General features: G+C 37.8%; 1 protein-coding gene across 4 annotated transcripts in view; it reads left to right on the top strand.

Moving 5' to 3' along the window:
- SMARCC1 (SWI/SNF related, matrix associated, actin dependent regulator of chromatin subfamily c member 1) overlaps positions 1-15,172 on the top strand; it is a 177,755-nt gene that overhangs the window by 39,916 nt on the left and 122,667 nt on the right. For all 4 annotated transcript variants that reach the window (XM_043587288.1, XM_043587289.1, XM_043587290.1 and 1 more), the window contains exons 6-9: positions 905-974; positions 5,568-5,637; positions 9,672-9,747; positions 14,224-14,349. In XM_043587288.1, the coding sequence (XP_043443223.1) occupies positions 905-974; positions 5,568-5,637; positions 9,672-9,747; positions 14,224-14,349 (342 nt within the window). The remainder of the gene's footprint in view (positions 1-904; positions 975-5,567; positions 5,638-9,671; positions 9,748-14,223; positions 14,350-15,172) is intronic.

Raw genomic sequence — 15,172 nt, 5'->3', positions numbered from 1 at the left:
AGGGGGTCAGGGGATTCAAAGTAGACTCTTCTGACAGCAGAGAGCCTGATGCAGGGTTTGAACTTACAAGCTGTGAAATCATCACCTGAGCTGAAGTCAGATGCTTAACCAGCTGAGCCATGCAGGTGCCCCAAGTGTAGTTTAATTACATGTGGAATGTTAGAAGGCAAAAATGGAACAAATTAGCCTGTTGGCTGTTGCCTTCAAGCTGGAGTTAGCTATATTCTTCTTGCTACCAGCTCATCCTGGAAGAAACTTACGTATTTTCCTACAGTTGATACTGAACATTCAGTTGCCGTTTTTCTTCAGAAATCTGGTTGGCTTCGTGATTGTTCACTAGGGATAACCTCTAGAGAGATGTAAAGATCTCCCTGGTTTCATAGAGTCTTACAGAAGAGACCTTAAGCTAATGATATCATTGAATACTGATGATTAATCTTTTGTTCTGACATTCAGAATGCATCAGTAACTCCATTGTTTGAGTACCTGTCACCGTCTTTGCTAAATTGCAACAAAATCTTGTGAAATACATATTATTACCACTGTATGTCACAGAAGACACTGAAGCACAAAAAAAACTTAGGATTTGTGATGACTTTGGAGTGACTTTTAGAATTAGAAGTACTCATACTCCTGGTAAGATTACCTAGAGAGAGATAGGAATTAGCCCAGAGGCACTTGCGTGATTTTTCTATACAATATAAACTGTGTCTGTAGATAATTTATGTGTTTTTATTTGTTTTTATTAACAATTATCCTTTTTCTGGACTAAAAATAATAAAAATATTACAGTCTTAAAACACAGAGTAATGTCTTGGAGATTCTCAGGCAGGTTGCATCTGACGTTGCATACTTTGTTAGCCACGTGCTTTACTCTTACGTTGCTTATTCATTTGTTTTCCAGGGTACATTTACTGATGAGAAGTCAAAGGCTTCCCACCACATTTATCCATATCCTTCCTCTCAAGAGGATGGTAAGTTCATTGTTGGTTGTGAACTCGTTTCACTAGATTTTAAATTTTATCAGATTTATTTAAACGATATAACCCATGTTTTGCAGAAGAGACTTGCAGTACTAAGTAACTTATACAGATTGTTTAAATGTAGTTTTCTGGTTTTTGCTGAATTGGCTAACAAGCAAACTAATTCTGTGATGTCCAACTTTCTAATCATTGGACTTTTATTTATTTCTTTGTCGGTTATATTATCTGGGTGTTAAGTTTAGACATGCTTTATGTATTAACTTTGTTAATGTTTGCTATGTTGCTTCTGTTCTCAAAATTAAGAGACATTGCAAAATGAAAGAACATCTCTGGGGAAGATGGGCTTAGTGGCTGTCTGAACAAGGCCTACTATATTTTAGTTTGGTGAATGTAAAATGGTTCAGATTCTGAACTTTTACTTCTGCTATCCTGAAAGTTGATTTTGTTAGTGGCCTGACTTCTATAGAGCTATGGAAACTGATTTGTTGAGAAAGAAAATATGAATTAATAAGTTAACCACATTAATTTGAGAAACCCATCTCTTATAGGGCTCAAGTCTTCTGGTTAATATAACCTATCCCTGTAGGACATCTATATAAGAAGCCAAATTATGTCAGGTTTGAGTTGCTAATTGCCCCATGCTCAGTACTTTTTCTTGACCAGTGCAATTGTGCTAGAAGTCAGGAACAAAAAGATTACCAGACAATCCCTATATGTTTGAAAATTAAGAAACGCATTGCCAAGTAATCCATGGGGCAAAGAAGAAATTACAATGGAAGTAGAAAATCTTCAGAATTAAATGATTATGAAATGAATAATAAAGTGCAAGAACATTCTGTTGGATGCAGCTGAAGCTGTGTCCAGAGAGAAACGTATGTTTTTAAATGTGTATGTTAGGAGGGCACCTGGGTGGCTCAGTCTTTTAAGCATCTCTCTCTCTCTCTCTCTCTCTTTTTTTAAAATTAATTAATTAATTAATTTTAATGTTTGTTTATTTTTGAGAAGAGAGAAAGACAAAGTACAAGCCGGGGAGGAGGGCAGAGAGAGGGAGACACAGAATCCAAAGCAGGCTCCAGGCTCTAAGCTGTCAGCACAGAGCCCATTGCGGGGGATTGAACCCACAGGCTGTGAGATCCTAACCTGAGCCAAAGTTGGACGCTTAACTGACTGAGCCACTCAGGCGCCCCTTAAGCATCCACCTTTTGATTTTTGGCTTAGGTCATACATCATCTCACAGTTTGCGAGATCGGGCTCTGCGTTGATAGAGTGGAGCCTGCTTGGGATTCTCTCTCTCCCCCTCTCTCTCTGCCCTTCCCTGTCTTGCGCTCTTGTGCTGTCTCTCTCTCTCTCTCTCTCTCTCTCTCTCTCTCTCTCTCTCTCTCAAATAAACATTTAAAAAAATATATTTATTTATATTTGGGAGAGCACAAGCAAGAGAGGGGCAGAGAGAGGGGGACAGAGGATCCGAAGCGGGCTTTGCGCTGACAGCAGTAAGCCTGATGTGGGGCTTGAACTCAAACTGTGGGGTTATGACCTGAGCCAAAGTTGGAGGCTCAACCATCGGAGCCACCCAGGTGCCCCAGTAAATAAACATTTTTTAAAAGTTGTGTATTAGGAAAGAAAGACTGAAAAATCGGTGGTGCACACATCTTTCTTATGAAATTGGAAAAATAATAGCAAATTAACCTAAAGAAAGAAGGAAATAATTACAGACAAAACTTAATGATGTGGAAAATAAACAGCAAGGCGTGCTCAGCAGTGTCAGAAATGGCTCTCAGAAAAGATCAATGAGGCTATTGCAATTGTTCTGCAAGTAAGCAGGGAAAAAAAGAAAACAAAGTAGAGAATGGAAGGGAGACATTGCTACGGATCCTACAGGTATTGAAAACAATTACAGGAGGTTAGGTTTGTTTGGTTGCTTTGTTGCTTCTGTGTTTGGTGTTAAATCTAAGAAACCATTGCCCCATCCAGAGCCCTGAAGTTTTACAACCTGTCTCCTCTTCTGAGCCTTTAGTTTTGCTGTTACATTTAGGTCTTTACATCATCAGTGTGATAACTAAAAGTTTGATTTTATTTGTTACAGTCAGAATCTCAGCCCTGTGATTGTTGTGCTTTTATAAAGTGAGAAACTTCATCCTTCATTGTTGAACAGGTTCTCAGCCTTTATCCTGTTAGGTAATAGCCACTGATCTCCACTAGATGGGGGTAGTGGATTGCTGTGGTATTAGAATACTGATTCTGTTGCAGGCTCTGTTTCTCCAATAAGACTGATAAAAAAACTTTTAGCATGTGAACTTTATGAAAAAAATCACCTTTTACAAAAGATTTGACCTGTAATTGTTATACAAGCTACTAGTGATTCCTTACTGGTGCTGGTTTTACTTTTCTCCTTGGTTTAATACAACCTAGTTTACTGTGTACTGATGCTTGCTTGATATTATCAGTAGTTACAGCACTACAGTTGCTCTAACTACTGATAATATTCTACTCTAGTATAATCAGTAAGACAGGATTGTGCACACTGTATGATTTACCTTAGAGTAACGGACTGTCAGGTAAATGTTGACCCTTAGCAAAGCCCTGTGCTGGGCTCCGTACATGTATTTGTTTCAGGTAAGTGTGTAGATGATAGCAGTACCAGCCAGAAACACATTAGAAACTATGTTGTAAAATCCTCAAAAATGCCACATGTCTTTAATGAGGATTAGTCAAAATTTTAAATAAAATGTGATATTTAATTGGCCTTAATCTTTTGGTAAGATTTTGGGTATGGCATCCTAGAAGAGAATGCAAAATAAGCAAAAGTATAGAGGTAAAAAATTAGGATCCTTTGCTTATTTTTTAGTTAGACTATGTCTTTATTGTTGAGTTGTGAGAGTTATGTATCTGTCCTCAGTTTGGACTAATTTTTACTCATAAAACTGGTTGTTTTATTGGTTCTGTGTAGCTTATAATCATCTCTGGGAAGAATGTGGATTTACATCTTTAACCTTTAGTTAGTTTTGCTACCAGGCAAACTTCCAAAGGCAATCAGTGCCATAGTTTCTTTCTATCAAAGTCACTTGTAAAAAGGAGGATTTTTTTTTCTTTACCTACAAAAGCTGCACAACCTTTGAAGATAGATTTAGTATTCTTTTTTTTTAATTTTTTTTTAACGTTTATTTATTTTTGAGACCGAGAGTGACAGAGCATGAACGGGGGAGGGTCAGAGAGAGAGGGAGATACAGAATCTGAAGCAGGCTCCAGGCTCTGAGCTGTCAGCACAGAGCCTGACGCGGGGCTCAAACTCATGGACCGTGAGATCATGACCTGAGCCGAAGTCGGACGCTTAACTGACTGAGCCACCCAGGCGCCCCTAGATTTAGTATTCTAAAGGGCAGCTCTTATTAGTTAAGAGTCAGTATATTTTGTCACTACATAGTGAGTTATGAAAGACCCACTGACCTCTTCACTTTTTCCTTGGCCATTTTGAGAAATCAGGCTAAGGAACAGTGCTTGATTTCTTCCTTTTCACATTTCTTTCAAGATAGTCGGGTGAGCAATTGGATGCTTGAAAAAGAACACAGGCACTGGACACTCAGCTGGCTTTTGATCTCAGGGTTGTGAGTTTGAGCCCCATATTGGGTGTGGAGCCTACTTAAAATGAAGCGCGCGCACACACACACACACACACACACACACAGGTATGTGGTCTTTCATGCCTTTAGTCAGTGAACCTGGGGCTATTTCTTGTTGAAATTGGCAACGTAAAGCCCCTTTTACTTAGCTGGTTTCACTTTGTTGTTCTATTTTGCTATTTCTTGGGTTTCAAAGGGCTTACTTGACTAGTTCCCTCTGAGCAATAGAAACAGGTTATTAAGCTAAATTTAGACTACCAAAGAAACAGACACACAAGTGCTGAAATGTAGATATAATCCAACTATGATTAAAATCAGTAAGAATCATCCTGTTGTATAAATTTGCACCTATCTTTGCTAAGGAGGCTCAAAATAAAAATATCCAATGTGATCATACTGCTTACATTGTTGATGGAAGGACTAAATTAACAGGATGCCATTAAAAAATAGTAAAAATAGTATTGATAAAAGCTTTGGTGTAGCACTGTGTGAAGTACTATAGGATGCCAGAGGCAGTAAATATAGAGGAAGAAGACCATGTAGTAAAACTTCCATCAAGGACATGAAGCATGACTTACACCTTGAAAAATGTACAGTAATTGTAAAGCTTCACACAAAAAGGGAGGAGAGGTTTTACATGGAAAATATGGCAGTAAAGAATATATAGTGTTCATGATTTAGATGGAATTGCAGACAAACTGGCAGGTGGATAGGAGGAGAGTATTTTACTGTGTGGACAATTGGATTTGCTAAGAGCAATGGATAATAGGTCTAGAATCTAGTAATTCTGAATACATGGCTGAAAAACTTCTCCTTAATGTGATAGACACAATGTTTAATTATGAGAAGAATTTTTTGGAGTTTGCTTACTAGCAAACTAAAAATTCTAAGTAGAAATTTAGTTAAAATAATAATTTATTCATTTATTTTGTCAGCCCGACTAAAGTATTTTCTTTTTCCCTTTCAGAAGAATGGTTGAGACCGGTGATGAGAAAAGATAAGCAGGTGTTAGTGCACTGGGGGTTTTACCCAGACAGGTAATGTCGACATGTCCTAAGATATGGGACAAAGATTTTTAATCTCCGTGCAAGCCAGACTTATTTACATGTAGTTTCACTTTCTCAATAATGACAACTTTGTTTCATTGCTTGATCTCACTTTTTGAGTATTACTGATTTTTCTTATTTATGGAACTCAGTTCAGTCACATGGCTTTATTTATCTTAATAAACTGATAGGTTGCTGCATTTGCCAAAGCACCCCTTTAGCACAGTATTAGAATGCTAATCTAGATTTGTTTCCTTCAAGAAATGAATTTTTCTCTCTAATATTTTATGACTATTTTATTTATTTTTTCAAAAAAAGTATTCATGCCATACTATAAGGGATGAATTATTTTATGTCTAAAGAGGAGACTTTTTCTTCTTGGCAGAAATTTATTTCCCTAGTGTTATTATTACTTTGAGATAATCATAACTCATAGTGTTTTTCAGTTTTCAAATATAAAGAGTATTGTAAGAACTAGATGTTAGTGATGTTAATGAAAATGGTGGTCCTTGTTTAATTAGTATTACACCTACATAGGATGCTTCCGAATAAAGGATAACCTTCCATGAAGTTCACGAGAGTCTGTCCATTGTGGGTTTTTTTTTTTTTTTAATTTTTTTTTCAACGTTTATTTATTTTTGGGACAGAGAGAGACAGAGCATGAACGGGCGAGGGGCAGAGAGAGAGGGAGACACAGAATCGGAAACAGGCTCCAGGCTCTGAGCCATCAGCCCAGAGCCCGACGCGGGGCTCGAACTCACGGACCGTGAGATCGTGACCTGGCTGAAGTCGGACGCTTAACCGACTGCGCCACCCAGGCGCCCCCATTGTGGGTTTTTGATGTCAGACCAGTCTTCCTTCACCTATACCCCCATCCACTTTTAGCCTTCTCATATTATTGGAAGCAAATCCCAAATATAACATTTTAATAGTAAATATTTCAATATGTATTTCTAAAAAAACAAGGCCTCATTTAAAAAAAAAATGGTAAAGTAATATTACTGTCAAATCTAAAAAAACTTAACAGAATTCCTTAATATAGTGTCCTCTATCCAGTCGTTGTCATATAAGTGATACATATGATTACTTTATAGATTGATATTTGTTGAAAGTAGAATTCAGCCACATTTTGTGATTCATTGATATATTTGTAAGCACATTTTTCAGTTTCTAGGTTCTGTCTCTGTCTTCCCTACTCCCACCACAGGCATTGTATTATTGTATTATTTAAGAAACCAGGTTCCTTGTCCTGTAAAGTTTACCACACTGTGCTTTGGTTTTTTTTTTTTTAATGGCATCACTGTGGTGTTTTTGAACATGTTTCTCCTTTCTCTGTATCTCCTTTAAATTGGTAGTTAGATCTAGAGTTGATCAGAGTCCATTTCAGTTTATGGAAGGAATAAGACTATTGGATAGGTTTGTATTTTTCATCATCAAACGGTGACACATTATGTCTGGTTATGCACTCTTTTTAAGTTAATCTATTTGAGTCTCTCTATTTTACTTGTAAAGGTATTTTTGAAGAAGAAAATAATGTTTTTAGATACGTTCAAAATTTGAGGAGTATATGCACAGTTTTCGTATAGGTTGAGTTGATTAGGACAAGATTAAGTCAGTTTGCTAATCAGCCTCTTCTGAACCAGAATTTATTACTTTAAATGAACTAACAGGTTTTTAATATTTAAATGCTTTCTGTAAAACATTTCTAGTCTTGAGGCATCAAATAGTCCTTGGTACTGTTAAACCTTCCAAGGGTGTAGGAAGTCTTAATAGGAAATCAATTTGCCCTTTGAAACATTTAGGTGGAAACTCGAATTTGTGATGACAAGCTTCGTAAGTATACAGTTGAAATAAATTTTATAATAATAAGAGATGTTAAATATATAACAGTAAAAACATGTTAGCCTGTTTGCCAACTTTTTCTTTATGTATCACGTAAGGTAAAGCATCTAGTGTGAGTCTTGTCTTCTCAAGGGGCCTTGTTCACTGTTCACTTTCTTTATTAACTCTACAGCAGTCCCCCTGACACCCTCATCTGCAGGGGATTTGTTTTAAGGCTCCCAGTGGATACCTGAAACCATGGATAGTACCAGACTTTTCATATGCTATATTTTTTCCTATATGTACATACCTAAGGTAAAGTTGAATTCATGAATTAGGCACAGTGACAGATTAACACCAATAACTAATGATAAAATAGAATGATTGTAACAATATACTGTGATAGAAGTTACGTGAGTGTGGTCTCTCTTCTGTCAGAATACCTTATTGTACTGTATTCACCCTTCTTGTGATGATGGGAGATGATAAAATGCCTTCGTGATGAGTTGAAGTGAGGTGAGTGACACAGGCACTGTGGTGTTGTCTTAGGCTGCTGTCGACCTTCTGATGAAAGGTCAGGAGGAGGACCATCTGTCTTCAACCATGTTCGACTGGATAACTGAAAGTGTGGAATGGGGGACCCTGGGAAGGGGGGATTGCTCGAGTTTGTGCCTTTCTATCTTTATAATGTTTTGAACTCAAGACTTTGAGAGAATGTAAGGTTATCAGACTCATCATTGTAATCTTTACCTGGTATAATTCGTAACTTGGCAAAGGAACTTTTTTCTCCAACTCATATTTTAAGTGTTACTGGGAAACTTACCAGAGTGCTGTGAATAGGTATGTAGAGCTGTGCTTGTTCGACGCTTTTGAATTAACTTCTGAGTAGTAGCTACAGGAAGCCCATGCTTGTTACCATACTTGTGTTTCATTTAGGTATCTCTTGGTTTTACAGTTAATTTGTTGGCTAGTATAGTAGCATTGACACAGTTTCAGTTTGGTAGATAATTCTATGCTCATTTCAAAATTGTGGAGGAGCAGGAGGAGTACTTGAAAGAGCGAACCCGTTGAGCAAAGAGATGTGAAGATAGGAGGGTGAGCCATATGATTCCTGGGTAGTGAGGAGCCTCTGTAAAGGGCTTGAAGTGGCCACTGCCTGGCATATTTAAAGAACCCAACAAACGCCCACATGCCTTGACTATAACATGCGTGAGGGGAGAGTATTAGGAGATGGACTCAGAGTGACAGTCACAGGACTAGATCATGAGGCCTTGGCAATCCAGTAAGGATTTTGGCTCTTACTTTGAGTTGTGTGGGAGTTGTTGGAACATTTTGAGTAGTGATAATGTGGACTGACTAGATTTTCAAAAGGATCACTGTGGCTGCTTTATGAAAAATTGACTCGGGCTTTGGGCAGAAGTAGAAGGGTGAGAAGTAGATAGATACTGGGCATATTTTGAAGGTGGAACAAACTATAGAAGTTGCTGATGGTTGGATTATAGGAGGTGATTGAGAGTGAAGTCAGGGATGTCTCCAAGGCTTTTGGCCAGAACAACTGGAAAGATAGAGTTGGCATTTACTGAGATGGAGATGATTGCCTAGGGCACGTTATTGAGGTCAGGATGGCATTATGTGTTTAAATTCAGTGTTAGTTTTGAAAGCCTTAGTAAACATGTAGGTAGATACAGAATTGGCAGTTGGATTCATGAGTCTGGCATTTAGAGAAAAGGGCAGATGAGTATATAGTTGAAGCCATAGGGTTGTGTGAGATCAAGAGAATGAATAGACAAGAAAGGGATTGTTTCAAAAATTGAAACTTAGGACTTTCCAGTGTTGAAGAGGTTTGGGAGAAGAGGAGAAACTGGCAATGAAGACTGAGGAGAGGCTGGTGACTAGAAGGAACATTGGAGGATACTGCTGTCTTAGAGGCCAAGTGAGGGAAGTGGCTTTGAGGAAAGAGTAATCTACCCATTAAAATTCTGTGCACTGAGGCTTGAACTTTGGATTTAACAGTGTCAGGATCACTACAGACCTCTACAGAAGAGTTTTTTTGTCAGAGTAGCAGAAACAAAAATGTATGAAATATTATGTTACTAGATCCTAATAGTATTTCTAAAATATATTTTTACCTTTTGATGAAAAGTCTTTTTAGTGAATGAATCTGAATTCTAATCTGTTTTTCCCTTTTCTCATTTCCTTTGTAGCTATGATACTTGGGTCCATAGTAATGATGTTGATGCAGAAGTTGAAGATCCCCCAATTCCGGAAAAGCCATGGAAGGTGAAGGATCCCTTTTTAAAAACATTCTTGTGTAACTTAGTAGCATTTCTCAGCTCTTTTCCATAACTATGTTTCAAGGAAATACAGAATGAGGATCTTTCTTTCTTGTCGTCCTATTAAGATATCCATGGCTACGAGACAGTGGTGTTTGAGGAGACCCCAGAATCCAGTTACCTTGTGGTTTGAGACAATTGAGAGAGGCGCGTGAGGAGTACGGTTGAACATTGGTCGTGTCATTTAGGAAGGCTGGAAACCGTGTTCATGGCTCTTATTATAATAGTCATTTTTATTCTAGTCATTGTAATAGTAATAATCCACGCATTAACTCTTAATTTCTTGCTTTTTTAAGAATGTTTATTTTTGAGAGAGAGAGGCAGAGGAGAGAGAGAGGGAGACAGAAGATCTGAAGTTGGCTTGCACTGACAGCAGAGAGCCCCATGCACATGGGCTCAAACTCATGAACTGTAAGATCATGACCTGAGCTGAAGTTGGATGCTTAACCAGCTGAACTACCCAGGCGCCCCATTTTTTGGCTTTTAACATGGAAGTAATTCTAAAAGTTGCAAGAATAATGCAAAACAAAATGCTGCTTTATGCTCTTCCAGATTCGCCTGTTTTTCGTTATTTAGGATATTAAAATTTTTTTTTTTTAACATTTATTTATTTTTGAGACAGAGAGAGACAGAGCATGAACGGGGGAGGGTCAGAGAGAGGGAGACACAGAATCTGAAACAGGCTCCAGGCTCTGAGCTGTCAGCACAGAGCCCGACGTGGGGCTCGAACTCATGGACCACGAAATCATGACCTGAGCCGAAGTCGGCCACTTAACCGGCTGAGCCACCCAGGCGCCCCCTAGGATATTTAATTTTTGAAGCAATATTAATACCTGATACAGAGCCTATATTTTGTTTGCACCAAATGTCCCGTTGATAGAGTAAATTTTTTTTTAAATTTATTTTAATATTTTTATTTATTTTTGAGACAGAGCATGAGCAGGGGAGGGGAGAGAAAGAGGGAGACACAGAATCCAAAGCAGGCTCCGGGCTCCGAGCTGTCAGCACAGAGCCCGACACAGGGCTCGAACTCACAGACTGTTAGATCATGACCTGAGCTGAAGTTGGACCCTTAACCAACTGAGCCACCCAGGTACCCCGGTAGAGTAAGCTTTATACTGAGTCTCTTCCCTGATCCAGGATCCGGTTCAGGATCACACATTGCATGTAGTTGTTAGATCTTTTTAGTCTACTTTAATGTTGAAGTTTCAGCCGTTTTCTTCCATGACACTAGCAGTTTTGAAATGTATAAGCTAGATTTGTGTGTGTGTGTGTTTTTAGAATGTCTGAATCTGAATTTATATGGATATTTTCTCGTTATTATATTCAGGCTATGCATTTTTGGCTGCAAAACTACTTCAGTGGTATTCTGGTCTCAGTGTGTCACATCAGGGGCATGTGTTTTGATTTTTCCCATTATGGCTCATTGTTAAGGTATTATCTGCCTGGTTTTCCCACTGTAACATTACCATTTTTCTTCTTGAAATTAAAAATATGCAGAAGTACTTTGACATTATATAAATATCCTTTTCTTCATCCAATTTGTATCCCTAAGTTTGCTCACTCGTAAGTAATTCCTGCCTGATTGAATTAGTTACTACTAGTGGTTTTCTCACTCTGTCCATTCTATGCTTGTTACTGACATTTTACATGGTAATGAGCTTTCTTTTCTCCCTCTACACGTATCTATAGTCTCACTATGCAGTCGTGGAGCAGTGACATTATTGCCATTCTTCACTGTGATGAATGGTCCAGAATTTGGCCAGTGGGAACTCCTTTAAGCTGCCTCCTGTGACTTTTTGGTATTATTCGATTCATTTTTGCATATTTCCTATTTTCTGGGACAAAAAGAATTTCCAACCTCTTCTTGCAGTTCTATATCCCAGTCCTGGAATCAGTTATTTTTGCAGGGAAATCTCACTTTCCATGAGAAATGGTAATTATACATAGTTTCTATTGGCTGTTTTATGTGGTATGCTGAACACTTAAAAATATTAGATGTTACACCTGATTCAACCTAGTTTGAGTTGTGTGACGTTCAGAAAGACTTAAAGCTTCAGATTTCATATGAGGAAGCTGGGATTAACAATTTAGTCTTTTTTTGAAACCCTTTTATTTGGAAATATTTTCAAACTTAAATTGCAAGAGTAAGAATAGTAGGTGGCATACCTGTACACTCCTTATCCAGATTTGCCTATTTTTTACATTTTACTCCCATTCTGACCTATCACTTCTTTTCTGTGTGTTTTTATTTTTTATTCATAACCTTTTGAGATAAAGATGCATATATCACAGGTCTTTAAGACATGTTTGTGTTTCCTAAGAATACGAGATTCTCCTACATGAGCACATTGCGGTTGTCAAATTCAGTAAAATTTAATGTTGCCACAATACATTACTGTCTGTATTCCAATTTTGTCACTTGACCCAAAAAAGTTTTTTGTAGCATTTTTTTCTGCTACAGAATACTGTTTAATATCAGCTGTTACAGTAAAATATCCTGTCTCTTTCATTCCCTTTAACCTGAAACATTATCCTGGTATTTCCTTGCCTCCTAAGACATTTTTGAATTTGAAAAGAATATTTCTCATTTGGCATTTGTGATCTTTTTTAATGGTTAAATCAGGTTCTGTATTCTAGCCAGAATATTGCATAAGTGATGTTGTGTCCTTCTCAGGGCGTCATACTGGGAGGCATGGCTTGTCCATCTGTTACTGGGTGGTGACACTGATCACCCAGTTAAGGTGTGCTGTGATGGATCCACTGTATAGTTCCTTTCTTTTTTTTTTTTTTTTTTTTTTCACTTGCAATTTATAAGCAATCTGTAAGAGATTCTTTTAGACCATACAGATACCCTGCTTCCCATCAAAATTCTCCATTCGTCACCCAGATTTAGCATCAACTTGAAATTCTTGCCTGAGCCAGTCTTTTCTTTGATGATTGCACAGTGATAATTTTCTATTCCAGCCCTTCCTCCACATTTACCAGTTGGCTTTCAGAGTTCTATAAGCAAGAGCCCTTCCTCTCCCCTTATTTGTTACCAGTATGGATTTATGGAGTTCTCGTTTTTCAGTGGTCAGTAACTTATTTAATTTAATTATTTTCATGCTGAAATTATTTTGCATTTGTCTACACAGGGAAGAATTGTCTAGTCCCAATTTCCAGTGTACTCCCTATGAGAAATTGTATTGGATAATTCCTGTTATAAGCTAGGTCTGTGGTTTAAATATCTGTATGTATATAACATTCAGAAAACCCATCATTTTATTAATTCTTACTCAAAAACATTAACAAAACAAGAGAAGTTGCCATGTAAAGGGCTTGTAAGAATCCTGACTCTGATTTTCACTTCTCCACCCGCTCCCCTACCTTGGCTATTCCTGAAAGGTTTCCAGAAAGCACCTGTGTACTTGACGCTCTGTAAATGTTCTCTTTCGTCATTCCTTAGAATTTTGTCGAATGCATAAACATAAAGACATCCTTCATGCCTAGAGCAATGGCTAGCTTTGGCCTATTGCTGTTGAATTTTTATCAGTGGTTTTCATCAAGATAAAGATGACATGATTAGTGAAATAAGCCAAACAGAGAACAGTAAATACTGCATGATAGTGCTTTTATATGGAAGTTCTAAGTTCTATGGAAGTTTTATATGGAAGTTCTAAGTTCTAAGGTAAAACATGGTGACTATAGTTGATAACACTATTGTATAATTGGAATTTGCTAAGAGAATAGAACTTAAAATGTTCTCACACACAAGGAAGATAAGTATGTAAGGTGATGGATATGTTAATTAATAGATGGGAGGATCCTTTCTCAGTGTATATGCATATCAAATCACCATAATGTACACCTTGAATATCTTACAATTTTATTTTTCAGTTATAACTGAATAAAGCTGAAATAACAATGACGTGATTATCAAATATAAGGGTCTTAGTTATCAAAACTTCAGGGGCACCTGGGGGGCTCAGTCAGTTAAGCATCCAACTTTGGCTCAGGTCATGATCTCATGGCTCGTGAGTTTGAGCCCCGTGTCCGGCTCTGCTGACAGCTCAGAGCCTGGAGCCTGCTTCTGATTCTATGTCCCAGTCTGTCTTTGTCCCTCCCCCTCTGTCTGTCTGTCTGTCTGTCTGTCTCTCTCTCTCTCTCTCTCAAAAGTAAATAAACATTAAAAAAATTTAAAAAAAAAATCTCAGTCTATGCAAAACCAATGATGCTTTCTTACTATACTCAGTAACATGAAATAAAAATTAGAAATGGTTAAGTTGCCATTCACAGGTCTTTAATGGTCTCATGTTTTTAAACTCTTCTATGCAGTTGAGGCTTTGAGAATAAGAAGTTAGCTTCTTTTGTTTTGAATACTTTATACAAACTGTAGTGATTTATTATTTATATAGATACACATGCTTCATTGTGGTTTTAGGTTCATGCAAGATGGATTTTGGATACTGATGTTTTCAATGAATGGATGAATGAGGAGGACTATGAGGTGGATGAGAACAGGAAGCCTGTGAGTTTTCGTCAGCGAATTTCAACAAAGAATGAAGAGGTATTTGGTTTGGTACCGTTTTTCTCCTCTAGCTGTTTCTTCTCTGGGCCTCATTGTTGTCAGATTTTCACTAATAAACTCTCACATACAGCCCAAGGTGTATCAGGTATATTATATAAAAAGTTACCAAATGGCCATACAGCCGTCTCAGGAGCTGGCATTCCCACAAAAGGGGCAAGGAAGTCTCAAAGGGTCATTGAGATTTCAAGTGACGCATGCAGTGTGGCAGCATTCCAGCTGATTTTTCTGTGTAATCTCTACACCCAGCACAGGGCTTGAATGTAACCCCAACATCAGGAGTCGCATGCTCTACCAACTGAGGCAGCCAGGCGCCCCTAGTGTAGTTGATTTTCCTTTCTAGATCTGAGTTTTAATTTTGTGAACCAAATATTATCACGGGATAATTTAATTTAGGTGTTGATTTTTCAAGGGAAAATTGGTTTTGTCTTAGTAGTTTTGAATAGCTTTGTTGCCATATACATACACAGTAGGTAGTACAAAGTATAGGCCTTCAAGGTCTCAAAGGTATGGTTCAGCCCTTTTTTAAGGTGGGAGGATGTGAGATTTATTACTCTTTAAAGTGTTAAGAAGCCCAACCACCTAATATTTATCCATGATTCTTGAGAAGCCACAACTTGGGAGGTAGATGCGTCACGAGAGGGAGGGGGTTCTGAGAAGAAGGTTTGGATGTGTTGGTCTGTTGGCTGATGACCCGCTTTGGTAAGATTCTCATTCCCTTTTACTGGGGACGCATAAAGTTTTTGCTTTTTGTTTTGTATTTTATTTCTTTGAAAAATTGTTGAGACAGAAATACTTTTAACTG

Source organism: Prionailurus bengalensis, chromosome A2 (genome assembly GCF_016509475.1).
Source record: "Prionailurus bengalensis isolate Pbe53 chromosome A2, Fcat_Pben_1.1_paternal_pri, whole genome shotgun sequence".
Classification (NCBI taxonomy): Eukaryota; Metazoa; Chordata; class Mammalia; order Carnivora; family Felidae; genus Prionailurus; species Prionailurus bengalensis.
The sequence above is the reverse complement of the archived record's forward strand: the minus strand, read 5'-3'. Positions and strand labels throughout refer to the sequence as shown.